Source organism: Coenobita brevimanus, chromosome 43 (assembly GCF_032717465.1).
Source record: "Coenobita brevimanus isolate Jiangsu-jjx chromosome 43, ASM3271746v2, whole genome shotgun sequence".
Taxonomy (NCBI): Eukaryota; Metazoa; Arthropoda; class Malacostraca; order Decapoda; family Coenobitidae; genus Coenobita; species Coenobita brevimanus.
Window position 1 is genome coordinate 1062492 of NC_136996.1, and position 16855 is coordinate 1079346.

General features: G+C 47.0%; 1 protein-coding gene across 1 annotated transcript; it reads left to right on the forward strand.

Annotated features, from left to right (window-relative positions):
- Positions 1-7837: 7837 nt before the first annotated feature.
- Positions 7838-15414, forward strand: LOC145397781 (uncharacterized). The gene is made up of 5 exons (XM_080270803.1): positions 7838-7843; positions 9070-9546; positions 9631-9875; positions 13869-14056; positions 15008-15414. The coding sequence occupies exons 1-5, from the start codon at positions 7838-7840 to the stop codon at positions 15412-15414; spliced, it is 1323 nt and encodes a 440-aa protein (XP_080126929.1).
- The last annotated feature ends 1441 nt before the right edge of the window (positions 15415-16855 follow it).

A 16855-nucleotide genomic window follows, 5' to 3' on the forward strand; every position in this document is an offset into this window, starting at 1 on the left:
CGATCTCCTTATATTTTCATTGTTGCATGTTGCCAAATGATGTGCTAAGTTAACAAACTTTCTCAGAATATCTATGAAGCTATGAGTTTTGTGGTTTCATTTGTTGGTGATATCATTTTCCTCAGATTTTAAAAATTAGGGTGGGGGTCGGGGGAAGCTGCATACTGTATATTCAACAATGAAGGTTGAAATTATTTCTTGGCCTGAAAACTTAAAGGCAAACAATGAAGATGAACAAGTGGAAGAATAGGCAAAGTATGCAAGGTAGACATAGACAAGGAGGAACAGCATGGCTATAACTAACAAAGAGAAATAGTAAATATGAACAAGAGAGAGAAAACGCATGGTAAATGTAATAAACAGGTGAGGTAGGGTACATTAAGGAAAGATAGGCAGACAGGGATGGGTAAGGCATCTGTGGATAAGAAAGGGAAAGGAGAGCAAGGTGGGGAACTGTAGGGGGTGGACACAATAAGCAGAGTAGGTCAAGGTAAGGCATGGGAGGGAACAGGTAGGGTAGGTAAGAAGAAGGGGAAGGAAGAAGGGAAGAGAGATAAGAAGAGGGGAAAGGGAGACGGAAATGGAAAGAATGGAGGAGGCGAGGAAAATAAGACAAAGGAAGGACGAGCTAGACTAGTAAAAAGGGGAGAAAGGGAAGAAAGAATGAAGAGAAGATAGGTGAGAGATGAGTTAGGGAGGAACATTTTAGGCAAAGAAAGGAAAAATGTACAGTATGTGATAAAAGAGGGCCAACATTCACAAGGAGAAGCAGGATGGCCATACAGCTACAATGCTCTGACATGCTTCTGTGCAATTGCCATGATTATTAATAAACATGCGAGAATATACGATCCCAAATTTTGCTTGTTTGGTTTAGTCTTTGACATCATAACACTTTCACATGTTAAATAAAAAAATTAAAAGGGTTTTGAGGGTATTTTCCCGAAGGAACAATTGCACCCGTTTTGAACCGAACTGATGAATAAATAAAAGATTGATATCAAACTGAAAAGGGTTTTGGAAGAAAGAAGAAAAAAAGAAACTGAGCAAATATATTATTGTGGTCTCCATCAAAGAGTGGAAACCATAGAGAAAAGGTAGGCAAGTGAGGAGGCAGGAGAGGAAAGTCAGGATGAAGAGAAGGTAAGGACGTATGAGAGGAGGTAAGGGGGTAAGGAAGAGGGAGGAAGGAGGTAGAAGGGAGGCAGGGAAAGACCTATTTTTGAGGCATCCGGAGGGGCGAGGGAGGGAGAGGGACTGAAATATCATAGGACTCTCTCTCTCTCTCTTAGTGGTTGGAGAGTAATTTTTCCTGCAAATAAGAATCCAATCCAACAAGGACTGTGTATCTTTGAAGTGTGTAAATCTCTCTCTCTCTCTCTCTTTCTCAGCTGCAGTCCGTGCTTGTCCGTCAAAGGGGGGATGGTAGGAAAAAGATTTGAAGAAAAGAGAGAGAGAGAGAGAGAGAGAGAGAGAGAGAGAGAGTGAGTCAGGGAAGAAAGAGAAAACGGATAAAGCACAAGAATCGACGGAATAGAAACAGGAAAACATAAGAGGTGGGTAAGATGGGAGGAAGACGCTGTGAGAGAGAGAGAGAGAGAGAGAGAGAGAGAGAATGATGGAAAGATGATGGAATGGGGATAAGGAGACAAAATGAAGACAGATAACGAATGGTATAAGGGTATAATATTGTACACACACACACACACACATGCACACACAAACACACATATATATATTCACACGGGGGAGCGCACTTCCCAAACACACTCACACTAAACACCCACAAACATGCACACACGCACACATTCCCCCATGCACACTCATACATAAACACACGCGCTCACGAGAGAGAGAGAGAGAGAGAGAGAGAGAGAGAGAGAGAGAAAGAGAGGTGAACGCATGGCAAGGTAAGGTAGACAGAAAGAGGAGAGAAGGGGCATATGTAACCATGCTGAAGAATGACATGTGGAACCTAGCCTAGCCTAGCCTAGCCTAACCTGACCTTAACTAACCTAACCTAACGTAGCTTTAACTCACCTAACCTAACCCAACCTAACCCTAAATAAACCATACAACTTTTTTTTATTTTACCATTCTACCACTACTTTTGTTTCATCTACTAACCATATGTAAAAAAAAAAAAAAAAAAAGTTAATACGAATGGAGACAGGCAGCAGAGAAGTAAGGGAAGGCAGTAGGAAGAAAAGCAGGAAGGAAGGTATGTAGGGAAGGATGTAGGTGGGCATATAGGGAGGAAGACAGGGAGAAAGAAAGTTAGGAAGAGGTGCCGGAGGGAGGGGGAAACCTCAGGGAGGAAGATAAGAAGGGAGGAAGGGAAGAAAGAAAGAAGGTAGGGAGGGAGGAAAATAAGTGGGAAAAGAGATGGACAGGAAAGTAGGGAGGAAGGAAGCAGGCAGGGAGGAAGGCAGGGAGGAAGAAAGGAGGGAAACAGGCAGGAAGGTAAGGGGAAGGAAGTAGTAAGGTAGGTAGGAGGACAGGTAGGTAGGAAAGGAGACAGAGATATACCAAAGGGAAACGAAGTTGCGGGGAGGAAGGGGGAGAGGAAGGCAGGGACGGAGGAAGGTAGGGAGGAAGGTAAGTAGGAAGGGAGGCAGACAGGAAAGTAGGGGGAAGGAAACAATGAAGAAGGGGGAAGCTAGAAAGAGGGGGAAATAGAAAGGGGGGGAAAGGAAGGGAGAGAAGAAGGGAGGGAGTCAGCGAAATACCGTAGGAAAAGGAAGCTGCAGGAGGAAGGGAGGGTGGTAGTGGGTAGGGAGGAAGGCAAGTAGGAAGGGAGGCAGGCAGGAGGGTAGGGAGAAGGAACCAGTGAGAGGGTAGGGAGGTAGGGAGAGAGGGTATGCGGTCCAGAAATAACTAGCGGGTGCGTTATACCCTGTGTCAAGGAGTCACACCAGGCGAGGGGAAATTATGCTACACCACATTTTATTTCAGTCCTCCCTTCGTTTATCCATTTTCTATTGCTTTCCTCTAGCCTATCTTTAGCTCTATAGAGTCTATATCCTTCTCTCTCTCTCATGATGCTGCTCAATTCCTTTCATTTCCCCCTCATTCCATCACCCCTTTTTTTCCTTTCCTCCCTTTCTCGTTCAGTTCTTTGTCTGTGTCCCCCCCCCCCGCCTCTCTCTCTCTCTCTCTCTCTCCGTTCTTCATTCTTATTATTTTCCTCTTCTCTCTCGCTGTTCTTTCTTTTCTATAACCTTTCCATCTTTTTTTTTTTCATTTTCTTTATCACATTTTTCACATTCGATTCCTCTTAAAATGTCAGTCCTCTTCTCTTTTTTATTTTTTATTTCTATAGCAGTTTGTTGTGTAATTTCTTCCTTCAAATTTTCGTCCATCTTTCTCCACCTCCTTTTTCATTCACATTTCTTCCCTTCCTTCTCCTGTTGGTCTTATTTGCCTCTTTTTATCATCTTTTTTTCTTTTCATATACCTCCTTCCTTCCTTGTTTTATATTTTTCTTCTCCTTCCTTCCTTCCTCTCTTCTTTCTTTCTTTCCCTTTTATCCTTCCTTCCTTCTTGAGCTCCTTTCTTCCTTCCTTCCTTTCGTATTTCCTCTCTTCTTTCTCTCCATCATGCCTACCTTCCTTTTAAGTTCTATCTGTCTTTATCTTTTCCTTCCCTCCCTCACTCTTCCTTCTCCCCCTCCCCAACCCTTCCTCTCCATCTGCTTTCCCTTTTTCTCTTCCCTCCTTCCCTTCCTCCCTCCCCTTCTTCTTCCTCCGAATTCTTTTGCACCCTATTTCCTCCTCAATCTTTCTCTCCCCTCTCTCTTTCAAAATCTTTCTATCTACACTTCTGTCCAATTTTCTGACCAATAATTCTGTCCAAGCTCCATGAAAATCTTTCTAGTATCGTCCACTCTGTCTACATTTATGCTCAATCTTTCTATCTAGGGATTCTGTCTAATTTTTCTGTCTAACCATTCTCTCTATTAATCTGTCCAGTCTTTCTATCCAGTATTATTATCTTCCAGTCTTTCTTTCCAGTCTTGTCCTATCGTCTGTCTAGCTTTCTGTCTGTCTCTCTTCCATTCTGTCCAAACTATCTCTTGATTTAGTTTGTCCTATATTATTTTTTATTCTCTCCTTAATTCGTCGATCTCTGTCCCTTCTTGTATCTTGACTTTTTCTCTCTCTCTCTCTCTCTCTCTCTCTCTCTCTCTCTCTCTCTCTCTCTCTCTCTCTCTCTCTCCATTTTTTCACCACCCCCATACCTTGTGTACCCTACTCCTCCTCCCCCTCCCTCCCTTCCCCCTCCCTTTACTCATCTCCCCTCGCAAGCACTCCCATCCTCCTATGGGGTGGGGGAGGGTAGGGGAGAGGGAGGGGAGGGAGTAGGGTACAGGAGTCGTGGGGGAGGTAAAAATGGAAGGAGGAGGAGGAGGAGGAGGAGGAAGGGGAGGGTAAGTGTGATGGGGTGGTGAGAGGATAGGGAAATGGAAGAAGGAAGGAAGAAGTGGAGAACGGAAGGGGATGGAAGGAGAGGAGGAAAGAGGAGCAAGAAGTGGGAGGGAAACGTAGATGGGGAGGAAGGGGAAGGGATGAGGGGAAAGACACTGGAGGGGGAGGGGAAAGAGTGAGGGAAGAAGAGGGGAGGAGGGGGAAGGGAAAAGAGGGCAGTGGGTGAGGGGGAAGAGGGAGAGAGGGGAGAGGGAGGGAAGAAGGGGGTGGGAGGGGGAGATGGAGGGAAGAGAGGGGTAGGGGAGAGGGAGGGGAGAGGGGGGTAGGGGAGATGGATGGGGGGGTATGTGGTCCCCTCAGAGGCTCGTGTTTCAGACCAGTTGTGGAAGGCACGTGTTTCCTCCCCTCACCTCACCCCTCCCCTCACTTCCCTCCCTCCCCTCACATCCCTCCTCCCTCACCTCCCCCTTCCCTCACTTTTTTCATACCTCCTTCCCCTCCCCTCCCTCCTCCCCAAATCTACCGCTCATCAACTCATCCTTTTATTTCGTCCCTCCTCTCCCCCAGTTCTTTAACTTTCTTCTTTCCCCTTCTCTCCCCTCCCCTCCGCTTCTTTCCTCCCTCTCCTCCCTTTTCCCCTCCTCTTTTCCCCTCTCCTCCTTTCCTCCATCTCATTAAGGCAAACATAAGAGGTAAGCAAAATAACTCGGTTGACTCTTTCTCTGTTCACTTCACCTTGCCCTAAAATTGCCATCCCTCCATCTTGAATACTGAGCTATAACAACCGATTAACACAAGAATATGATGCTAGTCACGAAGAAGTGCTACGGAAAGGATGAAGAACCACAGTATTGCCTTTTTCTGCCACTGAACTATGCGAAATAAGCTGCAAAAGGATAAAAATTTGCGCCAAGTCAAAACGAACGAACCACATTTTTTTCTCTTCTAATGTTAATACCGTAGTGGAAATAATCTTAACCCCTTCAATACGGTGATCTGACTAGCTACCAAGGAGACTCATGCATTTACCCCAACCGGACAAAGATCCCTAACCCCTTTCAGCTCAGTTGATGGCGATGTGTATTCAGAATGGAGGGTTGATTTGACTAGCAACCAAGGAGACTCATTCCCACCTCATAACTAAAGACTGTCGAATTTCATGCAGCCAAGACTTACAAATATAAAGTTAATGGAGAATGACCCAGTTCCCTCAGGTGAAAACAGCCAATAACAAAAGCCCTCTCGTACTGAAAAGGTTAATGAAATCTCTTTAACCTCTCTAAAAAAAAAAAAAAAACTATAAAATCATTTGTAGGTAGCAAGCACACACACACACACACACACACACACACACACACACACACACACACACGCACACACACAGGTCCTGGTGCTGAAGTGGTGTATAGTTGAGGCAGGCGGCGTGGGGTTTGACAAGAGCGGCGGCAGTGTACAGGTGAGGCTAACCTTGCCCTAACTATGTCTGTTGCGGTATGTGTGTGTGTGTGTGTGTGTGTGTGTGTGTGTGTGTGTGTGTGTGTGTGTGTGCCATGGGACGCTCACAATTCCTTACCCCCCCCCTCTCTCTCTCTCTCTCTTTCTCTCCCTCTCTCTCTATACTTTATATCCCATTGAGAACCCAGGTACAACAGATTATCAGACATTTTCAAACATTATAAAGAGGGAAACCTCGGGGAAGGACATCTGAGCGTCGTGACTTTGAGCCAGTAGGCGGAGGGTAGTCCGCTGACAGCCTTGCCAGAAACATCCCACCCACAGCAACCCTGGGTCTCAATGCCACACACACACACACACACACACACACACACACAAGCGGTTGTCTGGTGTCAGGTAATTGTGTGGTGTCAGGTGGTTGTGTCAGGTGGTTGTGTGGTGTAAAGTAGTTGTGTCAGGTGGTTGTTTGGTGTCAGGTGGTTGTGTGGTATCTGTAGTTGTGTGGTGTCAGGTGGTTGTGTGGTGTCAGGTGGTTGTGTGGTGTAAGGTAGTTGTGTTAGGTGGTTGTGTGGTGTCAGGTGGTTGTGTGGTATCTGTAGTTGTGTGGTGTCAGGTAGTTGTGTCTGGTGGTTGTGTGGTGTCAGGTGGTTGTGTGGTGTCAGGTAGTTGTGTCTGGTGGTTTTGTGGTGTCAGGTGGTTGTGTCAAACGGCTGTGTCAAATCATTATATCAGGTGGCAGTTTCAGATGGTTAGAGAATCACCAAACCCAAGTCACTGTCTTGAATCAGGTGGTTGTGATGATTCCTAAAGGTGGTTGTGTGAGTTACTAAGGTGCTGGGGCCAGGTGGGTCTCAGGTGGTTCTCAGGTGGTGGTGGAGGTGGTGGAGCTGCCAGGTGGTACAGGCTCAGACGCTAGCCGAAATTCCCCTAAAGATTCGAACGTAAACACGTCATCAATTTCCCTTACGTAACCTAGATTTTCATTTCCAGGAAGAAGGAGGATTACTGGAATATTCTCCCCCTCTCCTTGTCTCTCCTGGAAAAAGAAAATTAATAATGATCTTCGTTACGAGAGGTTTTTGGTCGTAAGTATGTTTGTGTATACGGGGCCTGTCTCTCTGCCAACCACGCCGCAAGAGTCATGCCTCGTGGTGTCTCCCCTGCTGCTGATGCCATGTTCCCTACCCTGCCACCCCTCCCCTGCCGCCATTCACTCCGCTTATCACCCCTGCCTATCACCCCTCTCCCCTACCGTCGCCATTCACCCTTCCCTGCCACGCCTTACCCCTGCTATCACCCCTATCTTCAACCATTTCCCCTTCTTTGTCACTCCACACCCCTACCTGCCACCCCACACTCCCTATCACCCTACACCCCTCCCTACCACCCCATACCCCTCCCTGTACCCCTCCCTGCCTCACCTTATCTCCCCCTGCCATTCCACAGCCTCCCTACCCATTTCCTATGCTAATATTTTTTCGCATAAACTTCCTTTTAAAACTGATAGCAGAAAAAGGAAGGAAAGGAGGAAGGGAGAAGGGAGAGAAGATGGAGGAAAATGAAGGAGAGGAGGAAGGGAGGAGGGAGAGAAGTTGGAGGAAAAAGGAGGAGAGGAGGGAGGGAGAGAAGATGGAGGAAAAAGGAGGAGGAAAAGTGAAGGAACATGAACCGGGAGGTGGAGGAAGGAAGGGTCTGATGTAAAGGAAAAAGTATGGGAAAAAGAAAAAGGATGAGTAAAGTGAGAGAGAGAGAGAGAGAGAGAGAGAGAGAGAGAGAGAGAGAGAGAGAGAGAGAGAGAGAATATCTGATGAGGATAGTGTATAGGATGGAAGAAGGAAATCGAGAAAAGGGCAGAAACGAAAGAAAAAAAAAAGATGCGGGAACTTCAGGGCTGTAATATGAGGCTTGGCTGAAATCGCTGAAAGTCTACGGGAGTGAAGACCATCGTTTCCGAAATGTTAGTGAGTGACTTGTGGACATGGCCGCTCCTACAGATGTTCCCGCATCTAAGAAGAAGAAGTGGAAGAAGAAGAAGAGGAAGAGGAAGAAGAAAAAGAGGAAGAGAAGAAATGACAGACGGGATGAGGGAATGATAAGGACAAGAAAGATAGTGATGGAAGAAAATGGAAGAGATAGTGAATAAGAACAAGACAACATGACGAGGCGAGAAAGAAAGAACTGTGTATAATGTATAAGTGAGTGTAGAAAAATGCAAGATAAGGAAAAACATCATCCGGATAAACACAAAAAAAAAGGAAAGAATGAAGAAAGGTAGAGGGAAGACAAAACCACGTGAAGAAAGGAAATAGGTGCAGAGAAGGATGGGAAGAGGAATTATATACACAGAGAGAGAGGAAAAGAAGAGAAGACAGGAAAGAAACGGCCTTAAACAGTTTAGATGCATAATTAAAGAAGCATGGCCGAAAGTATGGAAAAAGTGGGATTTAAAGGGAGGGAGAAGGGATGACGTAATGGATTAAAAGGAAGAAGGTTGGGTGGAGGGGAGAGGCGAAGGGAGGGAGAGGGAGCTGTGGGGGGGGGAGGAAGGAGGGAGAGAGGAGGAGGAGGGAAGGGAAGGAGAGGAGGAAGAGGTTGAGAGGTGAGGAGGAGATGGAGGGAGGGACGGGAGGTAAAAGGGTTGGGGTAGGGAAAGTTGGGGATGGTTGAGGTTAGGTGAGGGATCAGGGGTTGAAGTGAGGTTGGGGGGGGGAAGGTGAGGGGAGGAGAGGGGAAGTGGCTGGAGGTGAAAGGGGAGATGAGACAGGGAAGGAAGTGAGGGAGAAGAAAGACGGAGAGACATAAGGGGAGAGGTGAGATAGGGAGAGACATGAGGGGAGACGACTTGGGTAAGGAAGGTGAGGTGGGGTGAGGGGAGAGGAAGTGAGGAGACGAAAGGGAAAGTGCCAGGAGGTGAGGGGAGAAATGAAACAGAGAGAGATGAGGTGAGAAGTGAGACAAGGAGAGGTGAGGCAAGGTACAGGAACAGACGGAACAGGAAGGTGATGGAAGGGATGAGAGAGGGAGGGAGGTAAGAAAAAGGAGGAGGTGAGACAGGGAGAGGTGAGTGAGGTAAGAGATGAGACAGGGAGAGAGGTAAGGGTGTGAGAGGGCAGGGTAGGGCACGGGGTAGGGGGGCAGGGGGGTCGCAGCCGGGGTGGCACGCGCTGAAAATAGTGTGTTGGGGCAGCACGTGGAGGCGGTGCCAAGTGCCAACCACCGGCCACAGTGCCAGCGCCGCCACCACGCCGGGAACAAGTGGCACCGCCCTGCACGTGACACACCAGCGGGCATGGGCGAGGCAGGGCTGGGCGAGGCAGGCATGGGTGAGAACGGTGCGGGCGTGGGAGCTGTGGGCGTGGGTGTGTGTGCGGCAAGGGTGGGACAGACAGTTGTGGATATGGGTGTGGGTGTGGGTGACGCAGTTATGGGGGAGGGAGGTATGGGCGCAGCGGGTGTGGGTGTGGGCGTGGAGTGGCCCCCTTCACCCCACGCCCCTCATGACCCGCTCACCCTCCTGGCCGACATCGCCCTCGTGTGTGCAGACAAACCCTGGCTAGCCGCCCTCCGCCCCGAGGACCTACCCGCCCACTACACAACACCCGCGCCCACACCAGCACCTGCACCCACACCAGAGACTGCAGCCACATCCACGCCCATAAAGAGAGTAGGTAGCACGCCCTCAGTTGCCCCCCCGCCCACTAGCACAGCCACGCCCACGGGAAGCAGCGACAGTATACCAGTGTTACAGCTGGACGCCCACACCACGGTTATCACAGTGGCCGCCCCCACCCACACCCACATCCACACCCACCTGCCCCTCAACCTGACCACCTCCCCGCCCCGCACGCCCCAGCGCACGCCCACCCCACCCTCCACCCCCGCCCACGCCACGCCCGCACCCACCCCACCCACCACACCGCCGCCCCGGGACGCCCACATGTGCCCCGAGTGTGGGCGTACATATTCCACCTCATCCAACCTGGCCAGACACAGGTAAGTACCACATCACGCCACACCACACCACATTACATCACACCACACTACCACACCACACCACATTACATCACACCACACCACACCACACCACACCGCACCACACCACACCACACCACTGCCAGAATCACACACGACAGCCCTAGTACTGGAGTTAGGTATCACGTCTAAGCTAGGCCGAAAAATTCAAACACCTGCTCATAAGAATCTCATCCCGAAGAACAAAAGGAAGACCACCGCATTTAACCCACCTCACAGGGCATCATTGTACAAAATAATAATAATAATAATAAAAATAATAATAATAATAATAGTGGTTAAGTTCCTTCTAGTATGTGCTGGCTGATATTAGACTATTTCCCTCCATTTTATTCAGCTTAGAAAAGGCCTCTCTAATTAGTTTTTTTAAAGGCCATATTTAACGCCTCCACTTCGAAATGTTTATCGGAAGCAGAATAAAGTCGACGAGAAACGGTAAGACTAAAGAGGAAACACGTACCCCCTCCCTCCCCCGAGCTCAATGGGTTAATTTACGAAGGGGAACTAATGGTAAGAGAATGTTCGTATCCGTGCCCATGCAACTGACGCCCCTGCAGGTCCCGTGGCATCTCCGTGTGTCATCCTCCTCTATATATCCCCCTCTGTGACCTCACCTGCGTCGCCAGCGGAAATGCCACGCCAGTCCTCAGCCATCAACAGAAGACGAAGAAAAAAATAGCTTTGACGATTACAGTAGCCCGGTCTTTAAATTTCCATGCGTTTTTGTACCACTTGTGTTACCTTTGACCAGGCTGTAGATTCCGGTGATCAAAATATGCCAGTTTCTTCATATCCGAATGCTTCCCTGCCCAGCGTTAAAATATTATAGGGTACCCTTTTATGGACGCGTTTTCTCTGGACACGACGGCTGTAGAAAATGGATGTAGATCTATCCAAAGTCCATATACTGTATTAACCTTTTGGATCTATCTACTGCCTAACGCCGCATCCCGTGAGGAGTGGTTTCAGCTAAAGGGGTATTTCTGTCCCTACTCAGTAAGGACCCCTCTTCTCACAACACACCATAATTTTTACGTAGTTCTGCACTTTTGCCTCCCTCTTTTTCTCGTCTTCATCTTTCCGTCTTCCAAACCACACTCCCAAACTCTCCTAGTCAGTTTCTCAATCTCCTTTCGCTGTGCATGGCCAAATTACCTCTGTGTTTCTCTGATTCTTCCCACATCAACATCTACATCATCATTTACAAATCCTTTCAGAGCACCTTTAAACTGACAAAGATCCCTAAATTATTTTGATTTGCTTTTTTCTTGGAGGGAATAATCTTGCTGGCTCCTGGTCTGTGACTCCTTCCTTGCACAAAAAAAACAAAAAAACAAAAATCCAGCCCAGTTGTTCGTCATGCGTAGTCAGATTTAGAGGTCGATTTGGCTATACTTCTTTCACCAAAACTTGGCGTTGATTTTCATCCTTTTGCAGCTTGTTTCTCGTCGCTCATTGGCCAACAGAGACGATGCCAAGGCTCATCATCCTTTCTATAGCATTTCTTCGTAACTGGCATCACATTCCACTGTTAATCTAGCGTTACAACTCAGCATTCAAGATGGGGAGACGTCAGTTTTAGGCCAAGCTTGAGGGAAAAGGGTAAAATAACCAAAGAAACTCATCCCTATCTCGTAACTAAGGCCTGTTAAATTGTAAGCACTCATGACATGGTATTCAAGTTGGAAGATTGGCCCAGTTCCGTCAGGTGAAAGCAAGCTGACTCTATTCTGCCTTTCTGTCTATGTCACCCCAAAGACGACCCTGAGGTAACGAGTCTCAGTGGCCTTCATGTGTGTCTGTTGCTTTTATCTCTCCATGTCTGTTATTTTCCCAGTCTGTTATCATACTTTCCTCCTGTATATTCCTTTTTATTTCTCATTCCCTGACGCATGACCCACCCCAATCGTCAGTGGGAGACTACCCTTGCTCGTCTTTGCTTGGGGCCATACCCTCCTCGCTCATGATCATTTTAACAAGCCACGACCCCCAGTCCGTCTGTCCACACTGTAGCTGCCTCATTACTATCCGTCATCCTTTTCTTGATTGCCCGTCCACGCTCCAGCACCGTCTCTCAGCTTTCCCCTCCCTTTTCCTCACTACGTCGGCCCCCACAGCTTACTGGTTTCCTAGGTGTCTCTGCCACTGTTTCCATGTCCGACATTATCACTCTTCTTAATGCTCTTCACATCACGCATTTGATTATTCTCTCCACTCCCTTCCACCTTAGTGCCATAGAGTCATGTTGTCTTGGTGGTAGAGCTTCAATATTCCTTCCTTCCTTATTTTCACTCTTATTTTCGTGATTTCTCTGATTTTCAAGCTTATTTTTAGTTATTTCTCCTATTTTCACTCCCTTACTTTCATCCTTTCGTTTTCGCCATTTCCCCTTTCAGCCTTTTGTTTTTCGCGGTCGTTCTCCTCTCCTCTCCTCCCTCCCCCCTACCCTAGCGCCCCTCCCGCAGTCTGCCCTACCGCACCCAGCCCCTGCCACACTCCACCACCTGCAGGAGATATTTTTAACCCCAGACAGACGCACAGGTGGTCGTGGTGGTTGTGGTGGTGGTGATTGTGCTGGCTGTGGTGGTGGTGAAGACGGGTGGTAGTGGGGGGGATGATGATGATGATGATATATGATGATGATTAAGTAGTTGTGGTGGTTATGGTGCTTGTAGTTGTGGTTATACTGGTTGGATGGTAGGGATGGTTACTGTGGTGGCTGTGGAGGGGGTGGTCATTGTGGGTGTGAAGATGGTAGTTTCTGACTCCTGAGGTGAAAGTTGTGGTAGTGATGGTGGTAGTTGTGGTTGTGTGGTTATGTCGGTGGTTGCAGTTATGGTAGTACCTGTGGTAATGGTGGTGGTAGTTACGGCAGGTGAGGTGATGGTGGTGGTGGTGATGGTGGTGTGATGATGGTGGTGGTGATGGTGGTGGTGATGGTGGTGGTGTTTTTGAAGATGTAGCCCATACTCTTAGTGGCTTTGGAGATTCGTAAAACCTCCTCCTTAGCGATTTACTCTGCATATTACACCTCACTATCTTCTTTTGTGTCAGTGAAATATTTGTCGCTGTGGATAAAAAGATGGTGGATTTTTTTTACTTGGTTATATGTGACTTTTTTTTCGTTTTCATCTTCACCCTCCAAACTCACACACACATACTTTCCTCCCCATTCTCATTCCTCTTTCCTCATCCACGCCTATCTTCCTCCTTACGTACCAGTGCCTTTTCGTACTATATGCGAATTACGAGGTTGCACAGGGCCCCCGAAGCCACCAGAGGGCCCCCGAGCTGCCACTATTGTCCTTTTTCAGAAATTAAAATGAGTGTTGAGTCACTCGATATTCATGAACTAAATTTTGTAGGAGGTACAGCAGACCCGCCAATCATTGTAAGTGCCATAAAGTGAGTAATGTAAGAGGTCCCCAAAAAGCATTTAGCAGAGCCCCCAAAAGGCTAGAAACGGCACTGTTACCTACTGTACACTTAATTTCTTCCCCGCACTCCCCCTCCCCCCTCCTCTTGCCCCCCAAAACAACCTCTCCTCTCCCCTAAGGACAAGAGATCCGAGAGAAAATGTCCGTGCTTCCCTCCACTCCGTATTTTCTTCCAAGTTTTTATTTCCTCCTTGTTGTGATGAGGAGGGGTAGACTGAGGTGGTTTGGGCATGTGGAGAGGACGGGGGATGACAACTGGGTGCAGAAAGTGAGAAGTATTAACGTTCGGGGTAGGGTTGCGAGAGGTGGACCGAAAAAGACCTGGGACGAGGTCATTGAGCGTGACCTCAGGGACAGGGGTTTGAATAGGGAGGCTGCTAGAGATCGAGAAGCATGGAGAGTAGCTATTAGGTGACCGAGGCCGACGCAAGCATGTTGGAGCTTTCAAAAACGAAAACGAAAACGATCCACGCTTATCTTTCTCCCCATACTTACTCTCTCCCTCCCGCCCCCACAGGCAAACCCATCGCTCCCCCGAGGACAAAAGAGCCGCCAGGAAGTGTCCGTACTGCGCCAAAGTGTACGTAAGCACGCCCGCCTTCAGCCAGCACATGCGCACACACAACCAAGGCTGCAAGTGTCCTACGTGTGGCAAGTGCTTCTCCCGTCCGTGGCTGCTGCAGGGACACATACGGACACATACAGGTAAGGACAATGGGAGAATGGAAGAAGAAGGATAGATCAGAAGGGGGAGAAAAACGGTGAAGAGAAGGGCTGGCTAGATGGCATAGGATAGATTAAAAGAAGAAGGACGTATAAGAAGAGGAAGAAGAAGGAAGGAACAGAAAAAGATTTGGTTAGGAGAAGAAGGATACAATAGGAGAGGAAGAAGAAGGAGAGAAACAAGAGGAACTGGTTACAAGATAAAGTTAGATTGGAAGAAAATGGTTAGTTTACAAGGAAAAGAATTCATTGGATGAGGAAGAAAAGGGTGGAAGAGAAGAAAAATAGGTTAGAAGAAGAGGAAAGAACAATGGCGGTAAGAATGGCTTGCACTTGGTCTTGTATGCATGAGAGAGAGAGAGAGAGAGAGAGAGAGACCCAGATTTAACAAGCATCTTAGTCTTCACGTTATGGTACTTTCTTTATTCATGCAGATACTCAAATAAATATATAAGAAATTAATAATACTTACGGTTATAATGCATGAAGGTGTATGGTAGTCTGTGGGTGTATATCAGGCCAAACACTGAGCATACATACGGGATATTTACAGGTATTCTGCTCTATAATCTGGATCACCTTATTGTATACATTCTTTGAGTAATGTATTGTTTACTTGTGGTTAATAAAATGTCTGTTTATGTGTCTGTCTGTCTGTCTGTCTATCTATCTGTCTGTCTGTCTGTCTATCTATCTGTCTGTCTATTTATCGGTCTATCTGCCTGCCTGTCTATCTATTTTTCTCTATCTATCTATCTATCTGTCTATCTGCCTGCCTGTATAAAATTCATCCATCTGTCTATCAATCCATCCACCCATCTATCTATCTACCTATCTATCTATCCATTCACTCATCTATCCATCCATGCATCTATCTACGCATCCATCTCTCTATCTATCCATCTCACACACTTGTTTACCTGTGCATGGCAGGTGAGAAGCCCTTCCGGTGCGCCAGGTGTGGGAAAGCCTTCGCTGACAAGTCCAACCTCCGTGCGCACGTGCAGACCCACTCCAGTGTCAAGCCCTACACGTGCGGTCGTTGCGGGAAGTCGTTCGCTCTCAAGTCGTACCTGTATAAACATGAAGAGTCGTCCTCGTGTGTCAAACTCCACAGGGCTCTTAGCAGGGGGCCTGGGGGGGCGACAGGGGGCGGCAGGGTGGATAGTGGCGACCTTGAGACGACCCCACGACCACCCATTTCCCTCCCCTGGTCGTCCCCTGCACCCCCACACCCCCACAAGCCAGCCCACACCAGCAGCACGAGCGCTACTAGACCCCCCAGACCTCTCCACACCGTGACCATCCTACGGCACCAGACCACACCTAGACCACACTGACGGGGTGGGGGTGAGGGTGAGGGGGGGAGGGGGAGGGGCATGGATAGAGAAAGGGAGGTGTGAAAGAACGTGAGAAAGGAGGGGAAAAAGTGAGTTATAATGAGAGAGAGAGAGAGAGAGAGAGAGAGAGTAACTAAACTAGACTAAGAGCCAGCTGGGATCACAGTGACTTAGGCTAAACGAATAAGTTAGAATTAGAGAAAGTAACTTAGAAAACTTGAGAGAGTGAGTTAGAGAATTAGGTTAAGGGCCGTATCCTAGTGGTATTAGTGGGCTCCCTTGCACGTCTCCTTAACCCCTTCAGTACGAGAGGGCCTTCCTGTGCTGAAAAAAATTGTCTGATAATAATAATAATAATAAAAATAATGATAATGATGACAGTAATAAATAGTACAAAATAATGATGGTAATAATGGTAATAATGATGCTGATGATAATGATGATTATGATGATAAAATAATAATAATAATAATAATAATAATAATATTGGTGATGATAATAATAGTAATAATAGCAAAAAATAATACTTGTAATAATGGTAAATAATGATAATAATAATAATAATAATAATAATAATAATAATAATCATAAGGGCAAGAATACTCTAAGCAAAAATAGACATCATCATATCGAAGGGATTATGGCTATCTATCTATCTATCTATCTATCTAGGTGGATGAATATATAGATAGGCAAGGTGTTGATATTATAAAAGATATTACGAACACCCAAGATAATTTTGCGATAATGATGCTTTAATAATAATAAACAATAATAAATCGCTCAAGGAGATGTGTTAAGAAGCCACCTAAGCCACCTGGACCACGGCACAAAGCCCTACTAAGCCAGGGTAAGGCAGGCTTGGAGGATGAGGGAACAGGATCTAGTCAGTCATTAAGCCGCGCGCAGTCGAAATTAAGATTAAAGTCTGCTCGATCTCTAGCCTCCTTTTTTTTTCGTCGTTGGATTTATAGATCGTAATGGACAAAGGTGGTTAATTATCACCCACAGACTGATGTTGATGATGATGATGATGATGAAGAAGGTCAGAATGATGATGATGATGATGATGATGATGATGAAGGTCTGAATGATGATGATGATGATGATGATGATGCACCGTTCACTAAATCACTGTACCGTTCACTACATCACATCCATGCGTCTATTAATCCGGCGATGAAACGGAAATAAGGGAGGAGAACGGGCATGTACAGTTGGTCACATCTAAACCTGGGACAGCATCAGTGTGTAGCGGAGGTCTAGCATTTGGTACACTAAAACCCTGACATATTTGTTGGTGGTGCTGCTATGAATGGAGGTGTCAAATCATTAGCTAAAATGACCAGGTAACTGTAATGTATGAACGTCCGAAATTGTAGCCAGACCTCCACTTCACACACACACACACACACACACACACACACACACACACACATAG